Source organism: Palaemon carinicauda, chromosome 28 (genome assembly GCF_036898095.1).
Source record: "Palaemon carinicauda isolate YSFRI2023 chromosome 28, ASM3689809v2, whole genome shotgun sequence".
Lineage (NCBI taxonomy): Eukaryota > Metazoa > Arthropoda > Malacostraca > Decapoda > Palaemonidae > Palaemon > Palaemon carinicauda.
The window spans coordinates 45,711,694-45,730,747 of record NC_090752.1 but is presented as its reverse complement, the minus strand read 5'-3'; the positions used below and the strand labels follow the sequence as shown (position 1 = coordinate 45,730,747).

Genomic DNA, 19,054 nt, shown 5'->3' with positions numbered 1-19,054 from the left:
ACTGGGCTATTTTCCCTGTAGAGCCCTTGGACTTATAGCATACTGCTTTTCCAACTAGGATAGTAGCTTAGCTAATAATAATAATAATAATAATAATAATAATAATAATAATAATAATAATAATAATAATAAATCATTTGTATTTCAAGCTTGATGGACATACAGTAAAACCATATAATGAACTAGCACGCCATTCGAAATAAAAACCATAGGCCAACTTCAATTAATTTACATCCCGAACAAAACTTCCTAAACTAAAGTACGATAGTGGGCTGTACCCGACCGGGGGACTTCGCCCCCTCTGAACCTCCTACCCTGACCTGTCCCTGAGAACCAGTCATCACAATTATCACATAGCATTTTACCTTTTAAGTGTATGCAACTATTCTGCAGTTTTATCGGAAGGTGAAATACTTCATGCAACTGTTAGTTCCCTTATTCTGTCAATTATTTTTTTGGGGGGATCGTGACCTTATATGCATAATTATATACATGTCACTAATTCATTATTATATTTCCATGATAACTAGCATATGTCAATAGTAATTATCAGAAGTTAATATTATCATACAATATAGTCTCACGAATTTCTCTCTCTCTCTCTCTCTCTCTCTCTCTCTCTCTCTCTCTCTCTCGAGAGAGAGAGAGAGAGAGAGAGAGAGAGAGAGAGAGAGAGAGAGAGAGATTAAATGCAGATTCCTTTAATATCATTTATTGCAAATGAGAGGTGCCACTTAAATCTTAATGTGTTGGTGAAAAATCACTTTATTTATCACTGTATATAATAGTGAAGGAACTACCTTGTATTTAAGTATTCCCATCATGTGAATTTTCTTTTAACTTAATGTAAAATGACATTAATACTTACAGAAAAAAAAAACTAAACCAACGATCACATAAAAAGCCCACTGCTCATACTCGAGTGCAACGCAATAATATCGAGCGGAATTCAATTGCGCCCGATCCGGCTTTCACTGGTTCGTGCAAGAAGAATCAGTTTTCTCTACTTAGAACCCCATTTTCTATGCACATTTTCACTCTGAGACAACGAATTACTCTATTATCTCATCAAAAATCGTAGATCCTCATATTCCGCAGAAACGAGAATCATGACACTGTCACGTACAGTCACGGTTGAATCATGCAATAAATTTGCAGCGGTTTTTTTCTCTCTCTTTTTTTTCCTTTTTTTAGGATAATCTTGGAGACATGAGAACTCCTAAAGGCTCCAAACCGTCAACAGATCAACTCTACTTCAATGGTGAGCAACTTTTAAAAATCATCATGGTTCCTTGTAATTAACTTTTATCTTAATAAAGTCATTATACTCGCATCTTGTTTATGTAAAAAAAAAAAATGAGGATTAAGACTTACTTTAACTTTGCACTTTGCTTCGGCCTAATGCTTATAACTTTCTCCCATACTAGAGTTTGTGATAAAACAAGGCTACATAATTCTGACACAAAACATTAATTCCGTACTACGAAGATCAAAGCACTCGTGCTAGATGAATTTTCTACTTTGCAAGTTTGCTCAGAGCATCTTTTAACTCCTCAATTCCAGTAAATATGATAAGAACTTGAAATAGATGGTCAGGTCAAGATCAAATATTGTAGTATGTTTATCCGGATAGAAAATTATCATAGGTCTATACTCATGAACTGTACCTGTCTGGTGCAGTAGCTCGATTCATTCTTTTGTTCCCGTTGCATGCGCTATGTGGTCATTGTTCTCCAATAAGCCCCTCGTGTTCTGTCTGTGGCGACATTTCCGCCCTTGAAGAGCAAAGTATTGTTCTCGTATGCGAAGATGTCCTTTCACTTTTTGCCTTGGTGGAGTCGAGTCAAATCATCGAAAAAATAAAACTTCGGTTTTATTTTTGTATGGTAGTTTCTAAACACTTCATGAAATATATACCATAGCTTGAAAATTGGATGAGTCTACATGTAGGAAATATAGATAATTTGTATATTTCTTGAATGATCTTTCTTTCAGTAGGACTTAAATCACAGATGTGCTCGCGCCACTTTTTTATCCAAATGAGTGTCTGTTGTCGAGGAAGAATGCGCCCAGATATAGCATTTAAATTAAGCGTAAAGTTTCACCGGGAAAAAAATGGATATCGTTGTAGATTCTATTTGGTTCCTTTACTGATAAGGTTGACAGTTTTATTCATGGAAAAGTTTTCCATACTGTATAAATATTACATTAGTTAGACATACATATTTTACTATCACAGTATAAGTCTAATTCATATACATGTGTTAAATTTTCAATTCATGAAAACATTATTCAGTAATTTTATAAACTAGGTTAATATTACTTACATTTTTAAATAGGTTGGAGTGGAGACTTGCTGACATTAGTACTGGAGTGTTTTCATTAACATATAGGCCTATTTGTTGTTAACATTTTGACTTTAATATAATGCAATTTTATTCCACGCCGTCAACTACGCTCATAGACAAGTGCCTCTTGAAGATTTTCCTTTCTTTCTTTGAGAGAGAGAGAGAGAGAGAGAGAGAGAGAGAGAGAGAGAGAGAGAGAGAGACCTTGGCTGTGGACTGTTTCCAGAACAAGAGCCTGTGCTGGTACAAGGGAAGATTAATCTAAACCTACAAATAACACACCACTAGCATGGCCAAGAAAAGTAGCATGCAATATAACTCTAAAGACATCATGATACTTGTATGATATTTTTTATTAACAAAGATAACAAACAGAGGTGAACAAGTATATTTTGTTTATTAGGATCTTATCTAATATATACCATAAAATGGGTTTTACTATCAGTCCGTGAAATGAAAGCCGCTAAATAATTTCTTTTCAGCTTTTTAATACGCAAAAATATCTTTAAAATTTTATAATCTGATGTCTGTTGTAAACGACCGTAATGATGGGCTTGCTTACTCAGAGGAAGCAAACTTGCAGTTGCATCCGACGGAATGGCAACAGCAGATGGCCCGCCAAAATAGGGTAAATTTCGGTTTTCAACACCTGGTTTTAATATGACCTTTCGAAAATACAGAGCACAAGAACCAAGGTCTCTACACTATTGAGTATACTCTCCAGACCTTGTCAAGAACCATACAGTTCCTGATTAACCTAGACCTAGACTTATCCTCACCACCTTGCATTTTTCGCCAGGGTATATAACTTGATTATATAGATCAATGTTATGTCGATGGGAGTCGGTACAGAGGGAGTTTTATTGCACAACTACCTTTAGGAAATGACGCATCACCTCAAGATGAGTCATCTTTTGTTAGGGGTGGGAGGCGGGACTCTATGTAGCCCGGTGTGGGTCTTGATGTAGCCAAAGCGGCTGTCGCAGGTTTTGCGGTAAAGATTAAATTCAAGGACATTGCGTTTGATCCAGAGGAATGTTGGTAAAACATACGCTAACCGTGAACCACGTTTCTTCGTTCAAGATGATTGCGCTTTCGTACAGAATGATCTAGAAATTGTCTGTCGTTCTTTAATTACAAGGAACTCCTCCAGATTCTGCAGAGGAAGGGTTGCCCGAGAGCAAAAAGCCAGCGCTGGGATCCTTTAACTAAATTTAGTAGCAGCTTATACATTTGCTGGTCTTCTCGCCCGATTTTGTTGCGTGTATAAGACTAATCCTTTTCCCGTACGAAATAGCCTCCAAAGAAGTTATTCCTATTAAAGTGCATATATACCAGAAATATATAATACCATTGTTATTATCATTACCTGTCTAGTCTGGGATAACAGAAAAGGCTGTCATATTTTGAAGCTCGCAAATTTATTACTTCTAGTAACCTATTTCCATATCATATAAAAAAAGGATCAATGCTAAACTTATAACTTACAAATTCGTTAGCTTCACTCAAATTTTATTCTTTACGAAATTAAAAATCGATCAACTCCACCAGCTGTTCATATGTTTCAAACGTTTAAGTATGTTGTAGAACGTCACCCCACACACACACACACACACACACATATATATATATATATATATTACTACATCTTATTAATAAAAAATAAGTTAGAAATTAAAACCTATGATACATAGATATCTAAATCTTATCTACAAAACCTGTGCTTATTAGAAACCTTTAATCAAAAACTTAAAATGAGAAAAGTGCTCATAATCAGATATCATGGCAGAAAAAGTTTTCTGACCACAACATAATTCGCTGTCCAAACTCATTGCATTTGGGAAAGGTTTCGTGAGATGAGCACATTAAAAAGCCATGCGACAATTCTGTATGCCCAATAAGGGATACTATAAAAAGGAGACAAAGACAGAACTTAATCGATGAAAGTTTTCCAGGAAGTATGAAAATTACAAGGTAGAGCATGCTAAGTACTCCAGTATTGATAGTGAGATCAAAAGAAAAGCCTGGACTGACAGGAGAGAATATTTAGACAGTAAAGGAAATGAGGCTGACGATGCTATGAATTCAGGAACTGGATATGGTGTAAGAATTGTTCATAAAATTATTAATGAAATCTCGGCTGGGGAGAAGAAGAAGAAGCATATAGCCATCAAAAAGAGAGATGGCTCAGTTATAGCGTCGGAAGATAAAGAAAGACAACGTTGGATGGAACAGTGAGGTTATGAATAGAAGATATGAAGGGAATAATTTGATTGATATACCTGAAGCTGATGAAGACCTTGATGTACCCATGAATGAATTCAGTGTGTTTGAAGTTGAAGCTATCCTAAAAAAATTAAAGAGATGGAAAGCCCCTGAATACGATGGAATAACTGCCGAGATGATACTGGCCGAAAATGAAGTGACTCTCAGATTACTTACAATTTATTTTGTAGAATGTGGCATGAAGAGGCTAAACCTGGTGAATGGGAGTTAGGAGTTTTGGTGATAATAACATAAATAGGAGACCTGACTGATTGCAATAATTACAGAGACATAACACTTACATCAGTTGTTATGAAAATATATAGTATGCTTATTCTTAAGAGACTGGAGAGGAAGATTGATGACAAGCTGGGAGATGAACAAGTAGGATTTAGAAAACGTAGAAGTTGCACTGACCAAATTCTAATTTTGAGGCAAGCTGTACAGCAATGCGTAGAATATAGAAATCCCCTTTTGATGGCCTTTGTGGACTATAAAAAAGCCTTTAATAGTGTGCACCGACCGATTTTGTGGAGAGTCCTGCGTTAATATGGAATTCCTCCTAAATATATAAATTGATTAAGTCTGCTCATGAGAAGAGCAAGTGCAAAGATAAAGTTAATGGAGTCTTATCCATGAATTTCCAGTGAACAGCAGAGTACTCCAAGGGAATGTGTTGTCACCTATGTTGTTTATCCTCCTCATGGATTTTGTAATGCATAGAACAGACAGAGATGGTGGAGAAGGATTGGAGTGGATTGGTGATAGGAATTTAGCAGACCAAGAGTATGCTGATGATGCTTTGTTTGTTAACAGAACACCACTGGATTTGCAATGCTTGCTTACCAAAATGCGTGAAATACTATGGACACGAGTCATAGTATGACAATGAAACAATCTCCAATAGATTTAGTAGACTTGAGAATAAAGTCCTCAAAAGGATATTGGGAGTTAAAGGGAATAACTGGATTAGAAAGCAAACTATAAGAGAGATTATTCAAGTGTCATATGTGGATGAGATCAGGATGAGGCGTAGATAGAGATGGTTTGGGCATGCTCTTTGCGCTCCCCAAGAGAGATTAGTTTAGCTGGGCTCCACAAGGCACTAGAAAAGTTGGAAGACCCAAGCCTACATGGCTGAGGACTATGAAGCGCGAAGTAGATGATGATAAATGGAGAAGTATTGAATTAAAAGCTCAAGATAGAGACGATTGGCGAAATCTAACCGAGGCCCTGATGATGAATACAGAATCCTGCTAAAATTGCCTTCTTTCTTCTATCCTACTGCCATGATGATTCTCATGAAGACACTATTGTTTTTATTTGTTTTAATTTGTTACCTTATATTTATTATCCCAGATCGTTTGCTATTTTGCTACTATGAAATGTTTCATGATGATTATATGATCTTTAACGGGTATTTTGATATCTTTCGTGGTAAATCTATTGCTGATTTAACTGTGGCATCGGACTTTTCACTAACAACAACCCCAATATGGGCGGGATTCAAACATATTTTAACATTAAGAGATTCTATGGCACTTCTTGAATCAGTTTAGATGACAAACTAATGATGCAACTTATCTTCTATTATTTTAATAACATCAACTGCTAATAAAATTACGTTTAGTTTACATGCGAATACTGATGCTTCACTAGGTAGTGACACCGGACATCTTTAGTCTGAGGACACTGCAGCACAGCTAGCACCTAGAGAAGTTTTAGAACCATCAGTGTATACAGCATAATGAGGTCTTTTCCTTTGAATATGACACAAGACATGTTGTTTGTGATAACTCGGAGTATAGCCAAGCTTCTTTGATAAATAAAAAAGATGGAAGCATATTTTAGTTTTCTTTATGATCCAAGATGGAAAAAAAGAGAGAAGGTTGAATAACGTTCAATCTCATGTTTGTAGATTATAGTAGCCTATTTGCTCCTATTCCTTTGATTGAAGAAGAGCTTTATTGGAGAAAGGTAGTTCTCTTGCTTCGGGGTACACTCAGGCACACTATTCTATCTTATTTCATTTCCTCTTGAGTGTTTTTTTCTATTGTAAGGCAGATTTACTTTAATGTTGTTACTGTTCTTAAAATATTTTGATTGTTCAGTACTTCTCTTGTAGTTTATTTATTTCCTTTCCTCAATGGACTATTTTTCCCTGTTGAAGCCCTTGGGCTTATAGCATCCTGCTTTTCAAACTAGGGTTGTAGCTTACTTTTACTATGGTGGCTGCTTTTCCGGTCACATACAACAGGGGAACCCCACTCTCTACAGGACCATCACGCTCACCGGGAAGACTGTCCCTTTGGTAGGGCAGAGAGTAGTCATACCCTGGTGAGAGGGGTTGAAGTTAGGAAAGGGGGATAGGGGTGGTAAGGGTTGAATCTGTGTGCGTGAGTATGCATATCTATCTCAATATCTATCAGTCATTTTTGATGGGTGGCGTACACTAGTTAAGAATATACAATACTACTGCTAGAGAGTTATTGGGTCCTTTGACTGGCCAGACAGTACAACATAGGACCCTTCTCTCTGGTTACGGTTCTTTCCCTTTGCCTACACAGACACCGAAAAGTTTGGCCTATCCTTTACAGATTCTTCTCTGTCCTCATACACCTGACAACACTGATTACTAGACAATTCTTCTTCATCCAAGGGGTTAACTACTGCTCTGTAATTGTTCAGTGGCTACTTTCCTCTTGGTAAGGGTGGAAGAGACTCTTTAGCTATGGTAAGCAGCTCTTCTAGGAGGAGGACACTCCAAAATCAAACCATTGTTCTCTATTCTTGGGTAGTGCCATAGCCTCTGTACCATGGTCTTACACTGCCTTGGGTTAGAGTTCTCTTGCTTTAGGGTACACTCGGGCACACTTTTCTATCTAGTTTCTCTTTCTCTTGTTCTGTTAAAGTTTTTATAGTTTAAATAGGAAATATTTATTTTAATATTGTTACTATTCCTAAAATATTTTATTTTTCCTTATTTCCTTTCCTTACTGGGCTATTTTTCCCTGTTGGGGCCCCTGGGCTTATAGCATCCTGCTTTTCCAACTAGGGTTGTAGCTTAGCATTTAATAATAATAATAATAATAATAATAATAATAATAATAATAATAATAATAATAATAATAATACAGTAGATCGCAGTTCTCTAATACTTCAGCAGAAGGAAATGAGCGAAATGGTGTAATTTTCTATTGAAGGAATAGTATCATTGGTATGCTGTAGGCATAATGCAATAGGATTATATCTTTTTTAATAATTTTTTAATTTCCCCTGTCAATGGTTTTAAGACCATTACTATTCCATTGAATTGTGTATGGGTTGAACATTGAGGCAATGAAGATGGATTTCCACTAGGCAGAGTCATTTCTGCTTATTTTCCTACAGTTGAGTTTCTGTTTAACTGTGTTAGCATTACATTTTTTTATTAGGATTTGGTTCTTTAGAAATAGTTTCCTGTCGTTAACTTTAATTATGCTTAACTTCCTGAATATCATTTGGATTATTTTCTTTCAGTTTTGCTATAAATTGTTCGAGATGAAGAGTGTCTCTTGCCAGTCTCATTATCACTTGATCAACACAACTGTGATAAGTATTGTCGACTTCTAATTTATTATTTTGTTTTCTATTTTTGTTTTTGACAAAGTTTTGAATCACTATCAATTTTATGTATATCTAAGTTTTCAATATCATGAAATTGAAAAATTAAGTAATGATCGCAGCCACGTGAAATTTTGCGGGTATTTTTTTCTGTAAAACCATTGATTTACCAGCTATACCTATAACTGGAGATGGATTTACTTCTCTGATGGGTACATTGTTAACCAGATTTGCTTCAGCTATTTGAAAATCATGTAGATTCCTAAGGATCTCGACCTCCACTACGGCCTTGGTAACTGGGTTAGTAATGACTTCACTTTCAGGCTTAGGGTAGTGTTTCTAGACCTGCAACAGTTTGATTTGATGCACCTACAAGTGAAACTGCCAGTGAAATGACTACATGAGAAAGTTCTTTAGGCTTGGTGAAATAATGTTCATTATTCTTACTTTATTTATCATTTATTTATTTATTATTATTTTTTGGGGGGGGATGAATTGTACTGACAAGTATCCATTTTTTTCTACCTATCTCTACTTCTGAGAGATTTTCCACTTCTTTTGTGGTGTCTTTAGTGGCAAGCAAGTCAAAACTTATTCTGTACAAGAATTTGTGCTTCTTCCTTAGATTCATTATTTTCAGTTGTACGATTATTTTCTGTTTTAACTATGCTATTGAAATTCATATGTTTAGCTGATGGCTTGGGAATAACTATAGTAGTGCTTGAATTCGATTTCACCGTAGAGTTCAAATAGCAAAACCTGTATTTGACTTGAAGCTTTAGTAACAGAATTCTTCAGAGGGTTGGTTGAAGGACTTGATGGAGAAAATGGAATTATCAGGATTATGAAAATTACCACCTGTAAAAGAACTAGTAGGTTTTCAATTCATAGTTGGATCAAGTTGACTGGGTACAACACTGAAATAAGTCATGTTTTGTGAGGTTTTACTCATCAAGAATTTTTTTCTGGCTACCCTGAGTGTAATACACTAAATTATAACTATCTCAAATATAGCTTGTTCTAGTTTATATTGAGGATATTGTCCAGAATTTGGAAAGTGAGCTTCCTTACAATGAAAACAAAATTTGTCTGCTATATATTTTGTAGAGAGGGCAAGGAACTCTGAACAATTACATTTTCCCATCGGTACATTTGACATTGACAAAACCATAATACTTATAACACTGCATTAGACGTGGATGGACTTTCTTGACGGAAATATTTAAATACAGGATTTTTATATAGTCCGGTATGGGAAGACTGGAAAAAAAATATCGATGAGATTGCATCATTGGTATCCTTCAGTTATCTAACTTTGAAGATAGCAGATGGGAACTTCTCAAGTGTATATCCTGAAAATTCGTGAAGATCTCTACTATAAATGATTCCCTTAGCAATATCAAAATTTTGGTGAAGTAAAACAGCTTGAGTTTCTTGCCAACCTTAACTAGCAAACCTTGACCATATCGTTCAGGTTGCCTTGGAGAATTCTACCTACTTTCTTTTCTAGGCACTCGTAGCCCTTAGCAATGTTATTATACCCTTCCTTGTATAATGCGACATACGAAATTGGTTCGGGTATGATTCTAGGGGACATTTCCTGAACTTCATCATACGAAGTATATAATCAAACTCAGTCTATAGTATTCTTGATACTGTGCATTTCCTCATGGCAGGTGAGGTCAGAAACTTTGCCATTTATAATACCTGAAAAAAAAACTATCTTAGTTTCGGAAGAATCAAAATCCCTATATAATAAAGAGCAATTATATATATATATATATATATATATATATATACATATATATATATGTATATATATACATATATATATACATACACATATATATATACATACACACACACACATATATATATATATATATATATATATATATATATATATATATATAAATAGTAGAAACAAAATAGTCAATGCTGCTATCACCATCTTTATTCGGTAGCTTTCGACATAAATTATGCAATCCTCAGCCTATCTGCAATTAACATTATGTAAAATTAATAAAATTAATAAAAATCATCCTAAATACATAATTAGGAAGATATACTTCCAAGAATTGCCCAACTAGCTCTAAAATCAAACTAATCAAGGAACATAAAACCATATAAAAAATTATTACACATAACTATATAAAAAACTCAATAACTAATATACCTAGTCACCCGCAGGAGACGATGACCACCCATCCAAAGCAGGAACCCACAGACCAAACGGATCAATGGGCCACCGGCAAGCCCTCATTCAAACTGGCTTTTGTCTTTAAAATGTATTGACTCCAAGATTCGCTGCTATGTCTGTAATTTTGAAATTTTCCTTAGAAATGGCATGACCAGATTTAAATGCGTGGTCATAAATAGCTGAAATTAGCTTCTTATTTAAAGGTATATTGGTTAAAACCGATCTCCCCATGTGCTCCGAAATCCTACACAGAAGCTGTCTAGATGTGCTTCCAGTGTAGCACTCATTACAGAGTGCACAATGAAAAGTGGATATGACACCGGAACACAATGGAGTAGGTAGACTCCCCTTATACTTAAAACTGAGCCAACTGAGAGCTTGTTAGTAAAAATTAGTTTTAAATTTATGTGGGGATAACACTTCCCCACAACAATCATAACCTCTGTTCTTAGTGTCTCCGAAACATACCCATAGTACGGAAAGGAGACATATAACTTTTTCTTACTGACCGTTTGAATTGCTATGTACTTAGGATGATTTTTATTAATTTTATTAATTTGACAAAGATAATTGCAGATAGGCTGAGGATAACATAATTTATGTCGAAAACTACCGAATAAAGATGATAGCAGCATTGACTATTTTATTTCTGGTAAAATTGCGATTCCCGGGAGGAACCCAACTATCAACTATATATACATATATATATATATATATATATATATATATATATATATATATATATATATATATAAATGTACATGTGTGTGTATGTATTTCTCTCCTGTAACGCTCATGGGCATAGGGAGTAGTCATACCCTAGTAAGAGGGGATACCTTGAGGGGTACATTCTAAAGCCACACTCACCCACAAATTACTGAACCAACGGGTTACAGTTAGGAAAGCTGGTGAAGGGGGGAAGGGTTGAAGGTGTGTGTGTTTGTGTATCTTAATATTTAGACGTCATTTTTGACTGCTCGGGTACACAGCAAGTAATATAAGCCTTAAAATATTTCTTATCTTTTGAGGGTTTTGATTTTATTTTTTTCAATCTTTCCAAAAGGTTTGAAAAGATTGAAAGAGTCTTCATAAATGAAACTTCGAGCAATTCCTGCACAATACAAAACTCCTAAATTTTCATTTATACTGCCTACATATTTTATTCCCCTGGCATCGTGGGAAAGATTAAATACAAGGATGCAATGCGTAAACACCGGGTATCTAGAGAATTATCTTTTTGGGTCTTTAGGTCGTCAGCTGGAAAGGAAGATACGGCCACAGAAGAAGAGTCGGTTAGACTTTCCTTTCCAGAATTTCAGACGTCGTCAACAGTGCCGTGGGGCAGTCAGCATATCCAGGGGATGGGAAGGGGGGGGGGGGGGGGGGGGGGGGTCATTACACGAAAAATCCAGAGTTAGGTTTTTTGTTTAATGTGTGTTTTTGCTTTTGTTTAGTTGTTTGTTTGTTCAGCCTGCTTGAGAAAATTAAGAAAGTATCACACGTTGGAAGGAAAATTTACATTTTCCACTATCGGCACAATAAAAGTATACTTCCCCGATGGTCCACTCCAAACCCTGCCCTTAGGATAGCACCAAACCAGATATAGAGGCACAGGTGTGAGCCAAACCCGCCTTTTGGGACTGAAAACCATAAAAATATGGAATCATCCTCCCTGTATCTGTAATGATGGGTTTCCGGCCATTAGCCGAGAGTCCTACCCCAAGGATTGGATTCCCCTTGGATTCCGATGACCCAACCCTTGAGAGTAGTTCGGACAAATAGGTCGAAACCATCTTCTGGATTGCTGAGGTCATTCGATACTGACACATACAGCTTTTAATGCAAACACCTCTAAACATATCCATCTAAGCAGCGTGTATCCACGCCATTTAAGAAAGAAAATAAATTAATAGAAATAAAAATAGTATAAATAAATAATTAAACAAGGATAAATAAACTAGTGAGGACAGCAAGACAAAATAACGTTTATACAATTAGGAGGAAATCAGACTAATACTGTGAAGTAGAAAAAGAATAGACAGAGAAATTTAGTGTCGAACTGGTGGAGAAGTTTCCCCAAGTTCGAGAGCCAACTCTTGCCCGTCACAACGCTTCAACAAGGACACTAAAATCCGTGTTGAAACCGAGTGACTCCGTCAAGGCATTCTCTAGTTAAGAGTCGAGTGGGCTGAATTTCAATAAAATGAGCAAATAAAAGATGAGATTAATCTATATCTAGATTGTTTAAAGTTTGAGTGATAAATGGGGTAAAATATATCGTGTCAAAATCAGAACTATGTTCCTCAACGCTTCTTCCAGAGAGAGAGAGAGAGAGAGAGAGAGAGAGAGAGAGAGAGAGAGAGAGAGAGAGACGCATTTTTTTAGAGGTGGTACAAAAAGGTATTATCCTTTTGATTGCTCAGCAAGTAATTCATATGAGGTTGTTATATAGAAGTGGTACTAAAAGGTATCACCCTTCCGATTTTTCATTGAATAATTCATGGGATTAGGTTATTAGCCCCATGCCTTTCACTATTGATATTCAAGAGGTTTATATGCCGACGGTGTCTGGCACTTTCCGGTGGTCACTTAACCCAGTATTTTCTGTCTAAATTTTGCTGATTGAGATTATAATTATCATTATTAAAATGAAATTTACCAGCCTAATGAGTTAAGTTCAACTCTTACAGAGATGGCCCGATTGAATTCGGGAATAGAAATATTTATATAAATGCTAAAAAAATTAACTAAAATAAAATTATATCAAATATAAGAGATAAAAAATAAATTGGGTAAAAATCTATATTCATAAATTCAAATCTTATCTTAAAACTTGTTTCTTAAAAATAAAGTTAAAATCTTGAGAACAAAGAAATTCTCAGAGTCCGATAAAAGGTTTATAAAACTTTTCTCCCCAAAACATAAGACACTTTCTCTTTTAAAATTTTTAAAACATGCTACTATCTATTGTGTTTAGAGAAGCGTCTTCAACCCTGCAAATGAAACTCGCTAGAACGCATACAGTGTTGCAAGTCATAGACAAGCAATTTCATTACTTGAAGCGCGAGTAATCGTGTTCTCCAATCCTAAGTGTTCGATGAGTTCTTTTCTTTCTTTTTTCTTCAGTGGAGAAATCGAAGCCAGCGGGAATGATCAACTAGGTTCGGAGTCTGCCGAATAAGTGTGCGTTGATGAACTTTATAAATGTTGACAAAACCTACTTCTAAAATGATACAGGTTGCATTATTCATTAAAATGCAAATGAACGCAAGAATTGTTTGCATTCCTCTCTGATCTCTCTCCCTAACTCTTCCCCTCCCCCTCCCCCTCCACTATCTATTCCCTTCATCCCCCATTCCCCGTTTCAAAGCTCTGACTATGGAACCATTCTATACAAGGTGCCGATTACATAATTTAAAGTTACAATGGGTGGAAGAGATTTTTGCATTCTGTTCACACAGATACTGTAGTTCGAATACAAGATCATGGAGTCTCTCTCTCTCTCTCTCTCTCTCTCTCTCTCTCTCTCTCTCTCTCTCTCTCTCTCTCTCTCTCTCTCTCTATATATATATATATATATATATATATATATATATATATATATATATATATATATATATATATATATATATATATATATATGTATGTATGTGTGTATAATCCTCCTACTTTCCTCTGTTTTTGTTTGGTTAATTGAAATGTCTATTACCTTCTATCTAGTTTCATTTTCTTGTTTTTTTGTCGCCCTTTTTTTAATTTCGTAGGCCAAATTAGAGACAGAAATGAAAATATGAATTTTGTACGTATACGCGAGGATGAAATAACCTTAATAAATAACAATATGCACATTACTCATATAGCAATAAGCAGGTGGCTGAATCAATATTATTCATAAAATAGGCTAAAGCGATAAATCAATGCGAGGATCGTATACAAAGATAAGAGTTTTTACTAAAATTGGAAATACTTAAGCAAACGCTAACACAAAAACAGACAAACCAACATATGCACTGTAGCCTGTCAAATATACCTTTTTCCTCTCCCAATGTGCCCTTGAACTTCAAGAGTGCATAAGTGTAGCGAGCATTCTGTTCTGCGCTATAAGTTCGGCACTTTATGAACCAAACGTTATCTGTACAATCAAATGCAAGTTGCCTCAAGGCTACGAGTCGCACGATCTTTCCTTATTAATTACTTCACGTCGTCTAATGACAAACGTGTGCTGCTATTGCCTCAAGGAAGAGTTTCAAGAGTAAGAAGCAACTATAGGGAAACCCTGCAGATGTACTTAGGAAATCTACTGTAGGTGAGAAAGGGAATTGCTTTGCAAATGCTGTCAAATTTTGGAAAGATGAAGAATATAGCTGTTATTTTTCTGCGGTTTTATTATTATTGATATTCGTTGCAGAAGAAATTTTCTGCACGTGATGTTCATCACTGGATTCAACAGTCAAAATGTGATAGATATTACAAAATCATATATTTCAAATATATATATATATATATATATATATATATATATATATAAATGTATATATATAAAATACACCTATATATTTATATACTGTATATATATATATATATATATATATATACATATATACACACACACACATATATATATATATATATATATATATATATATATATATACATATATACAAATATGTATAGGTGTGCATATATATATATATATATATATATATATGATATGCATCCCGAGTCTGAGCACCCAAAATATATTATACGATTATGATGGCTCCCATGGTCTGGGCACCAAAACATATTATATGATATGACTCCTGAAGTCTGGGCATTAAAAAAAAATATACTATACTTTGACTCGTGACTGGGAACCAAGCATATAATATTATATATACTACGACTGGCAAGTTAATCAACCTCTCCAATTCCAAATGACCTTGTTTGCTTTTACATTAAAACTATTACACTTTAAAACATTAATACACGAATTCTGCGACCGTTAAATACCTCCCAGACAGCAATATATAAAACACTGAATATCCAAAGGTCTCTTAAGCTCACACAAAACCAAACTACGTGATTACTCTTAAGTATTATTTACACTTATTTAACTCTCACTGTGGTTCTTAACAGGAATCGAGCGGAATCTGGTCCTAAATAATGATGATTGGAATAATACAGTCTTTACAATAATAAATATATTCTATATAAATTATTACACTTTGAAAAGAATTTACATAACAAAAATAAGTCACTGGAAAAAAATTAATTCTGAACAAACCTTACGATAAAAAATTTTACGATTTGAAATTATATAAGAACTTGACTTGAACTATTATATCTGTATAAACCTTAGTCTAAGAAAAGAAATAATGCAATGAAAATTATACAAAAAAATTTAAATAAATCTGATAATACAACGTTCAAGTTTGACACCTAATGAATAATACATAACCTGATCACGCAACTAAACTATCTTCCCTACAGGGCCATTTACAAAAAAAAACGTTATACAATGCCAACACTCGCCCAAATACAATGAATTCACAATCACCTTATAGTCTTGTGTATTTTTGACACACGATTGGCTTCGGGGCACAGAGTCACTTAGGAGAGGACACACTAACGTAATGAACACTTTCGATAATACACTGGGTTATTTGCGGGGGAGAGAGAGGGAGTGGGGACAGAGGCTGCGGTTCTAACTCGATCTCTACGTATGTCTGTCTCTCTCTAACCCAACCTTGGGTCACCTTATATATGAACTTTGGCTAATTCCAGAAGGTTCCATATTATTTAGGAAGCGTAGCCTCTGCCCAAGGGCGCCAGAGTTTCCAACTTGATAAAAATGTCAAGAGGAAAATCAGGGGGTTTTAGGCAACTCTCAGATACACATCAATGCACCCGTGAGACAACTCTCCCAGCTAGCTCTGCCTACCTATTATCCCCGAAATAAACAAAAAAAGATAACATCCTTTGGCCGGACATCCCAAAGCTTCGAAAGCACTTGTCAGTGAACATTCTCTCTCTCAAACATGACGCAATACATCATAAAATATAAAAGAACATTACCCAAGCCCTTGTTCCTATCTCGCATGAATCTGTGACGAGCCGAGAGAAGGTTGTGAACTCAAAGGCAGTATAAAAGCAACTGAGTTAATTTATTATAGAAAACACTCCTTTATATACAAAACCTCAAGGCAACAGGAAATTTCATGTTCGAAAGACAGACAATGTTACATAAGAGAAACGCAGACATGTTTATTCTGGTTCTTTTTAGTGCGAGGGAAGAGCGAAGATACAAGCATAATATATACAAAATGAATTATGTACGATCGTGTGACACACGGTTGGTACATGGCTCCCCCCCTAAAAATGACATACTGTACATGTTAAATAGGGCGCCCTGATCTAGAGAGGCGAACTGTAGGCGGGTCATCTGGCAGAAGATAAGCAGGTTTTAGACGATCAATGGAGACCCAGTCTTCTTTGCCACGAATGTTTAGTAGGAATGCTTTCGGACTGCAGCGGATCACAAGGAAAGGGCCCATGTAAGGGGGCGTTAGCGGTGGCTTGCTAGTGTCATTGCGCAGGAAGACGTGCGTTGCAGAGTGCAAGTCTGTTGGTATGTGATGCTTCGCTGGGGGCTTGTAAGTCTGGCGGCATGGAGTAAATTTTCCCACGACGTGACGTATGCGCTGGAGATCGTCGGAGGAGGTTGTAGAAGGAAAAAATTCGGCAGGGACGACTAACGGGTCGCCATCCACCATTTCAGCTGCTGTGACGTCGAGGGCGTCTGTAGGAGTGGTCCCTAGTCCCAGGAGGACCCAGGGAAGCTGAGTAAACTAGTTGCAATCCTTGCAGCGGGACATCAAAGCTGCTTTGAGGGTGCAATGAAAATGTTCAACCATTCCATTGGCAGCAGGGTTGTAGGCCGTTGTCTGATGTAGGGTGATGCCCAGGAGATTCGCTAATGATGTCCACAATTGAGAGGTGAAAGTGGTTCCCCTGTCAGAAGTAATATGCTCAGGGATACCAAATCTTGCAATCCATCCAGAGATTAAGGCAGATGTACATGAGGCGGACGTTGCAGTTTCCATGGGAATGGCTTCAGGCTTCAGTCGATGACGGTAAACAGGTAACGATGTCCTTGTGATGTGGGTAGGGGGCCTACAACGTCGACGTGAATGTGTGCCAAATGACGCTGAGGTTGAGGAAAGGTGTCCACTCCCGAATCCGTGTGTCAATGTACTTTGGAAGTTTGGCAAGAAGTACAGGCACGGACCCAATCCTTAGCATCCTTAGAAATGCCGTGCCAAATGAACTTTGCCTTCAGCACCTGTGCAGTAGAACGGCACGAGGGATGTGAAAGGCCGTGAATTAAATCAAATACCTGCCGGCGCATGGGAGCAGGAATCCAAGGTCGCGGTCTACCAGTACTGACGTCACAGAGGAGGCTGGTGTTGGAGTCTTCGAGGGGGAAGTCTTCCCAACGGAGGGACGTGCAGGATGTCCTACATGCTTGATACTCTGGATCCTGTCGTTGGGCTTCAGCCAGGGCGTTGTAATCCAATCCCAGTTGAACGGCAGCCAACGTGTTTCTTGACAGGGCATTGGCAACGTGATTCATTTTCCCAGGGACGTATTGAAGGGTGCAATTGTATTCAGCCACGGCAGAGAGATGTCGGCGTTGCCGGACGGACCAGGCATCAGACTGTCGAGTAAAGGCGTGCACCAGAGGCATGTGGTCTGTGCGAATGACGAAGGGCGTACCTTCTAAGAAATGGCGAAAGTGACGGACAGACAAGTGCACCACCAGCAATTCTCGATCGAAGGTAGAATAACCCGATTCTGCCTTGGACAGTTTTCTGCTGAAGAAGGCCAATGGGCGGGGAGAGCCGTTGACCACCTGCTCGAGTACTGCACCAATAGCGACGTCGCTGGCATCGGTGGAGAGAAGGAGAGGGGCATGTGGGATAGGAAAAGTGAGAGCCGCAGCAGTTGATAGGGCCTTCTTTGCATTGCAGAAGGCTGCTTCTTGAAGGGGACCCCACTTCAGGTCCTTTGGCTTGCCCTTGAGGGAGGCGTAGAGGGGAGCAAGAGTGGCGGCAATGGCTGGCAGAAAACGCTGATAATAGTTAACGGTGATAATAGTTAATCATGTCCAAGAATTCCTGCAGAGCTTTGACGGTCGAGGGTGCGGGGAAGTTCTGAACGGCTGCTACCTTCTCAGGGAGGGGATGGAGTCCTTCAGGAGTGTTGCGGTGCTCTAAGAACGACACTTCATTGGCGCCAAAGGTACACTTGTCGTACCGGACTACAAGGCCGTTTTGTTGCAGGCGGTCGAGCACAATGCGCAGGTGACGGTGGTGTTCTTCTTTTGAGGAAGAGAACACAAGTATGTCGTCCACATAACATACACAGAAAGGGAGGTCCCCTAAGATGCCATCCATGAGACGTTGAAACGTGGCCCCAGCATTACGAAGGCCAAAACAGGAGTAATTGAAGGTGTATGTACCAAACGGAGTGGTGATGGCAGTCTTGGGGATGTCTTCTGGGTTCATAGGCACCTGATAATACCCCTTCAGGAGGTCGAGCGTAGAGAAAACCTTCGCTTTGTGCAGGTAGGAGGTCACGTCGGCAATGTTTGGGA

At 37.3% G+C, this 19,054-nt stretch overlaps 1 protein-coding gene across 3 annotated transcripts in view; it reads right to left on the bottom strand.

Annotated features, from left to right (window-relative positions):
- Positions 1-19,054, bottom strand: part of LOC137622013 (probable transcriptional regulatory protein Cthe_2075) — a 192,992-nt gene that overhangs the window by 113,601 nt on the left and 60,337 nt on the right. Inside the window, exon 1 of one of the 3 annotated variants that reach the window (XM_068352497.1) lies at positions 1,668-1,873. The exons of the other annotated variants lie outside the window; for them this stretch is intronic. Coding sequence (XP_068208598.1) covers positions 1,668-1,712 — 45 coding nt within the window. The 5' untranslated portion in view covers positions 1,713-1,873. Of the gene's footprint in view, positions 1-1,667; positions 1,874-19,054 lie in introns of those variants that run through there. 3 annotated transcript variants of the gene reach the window in all.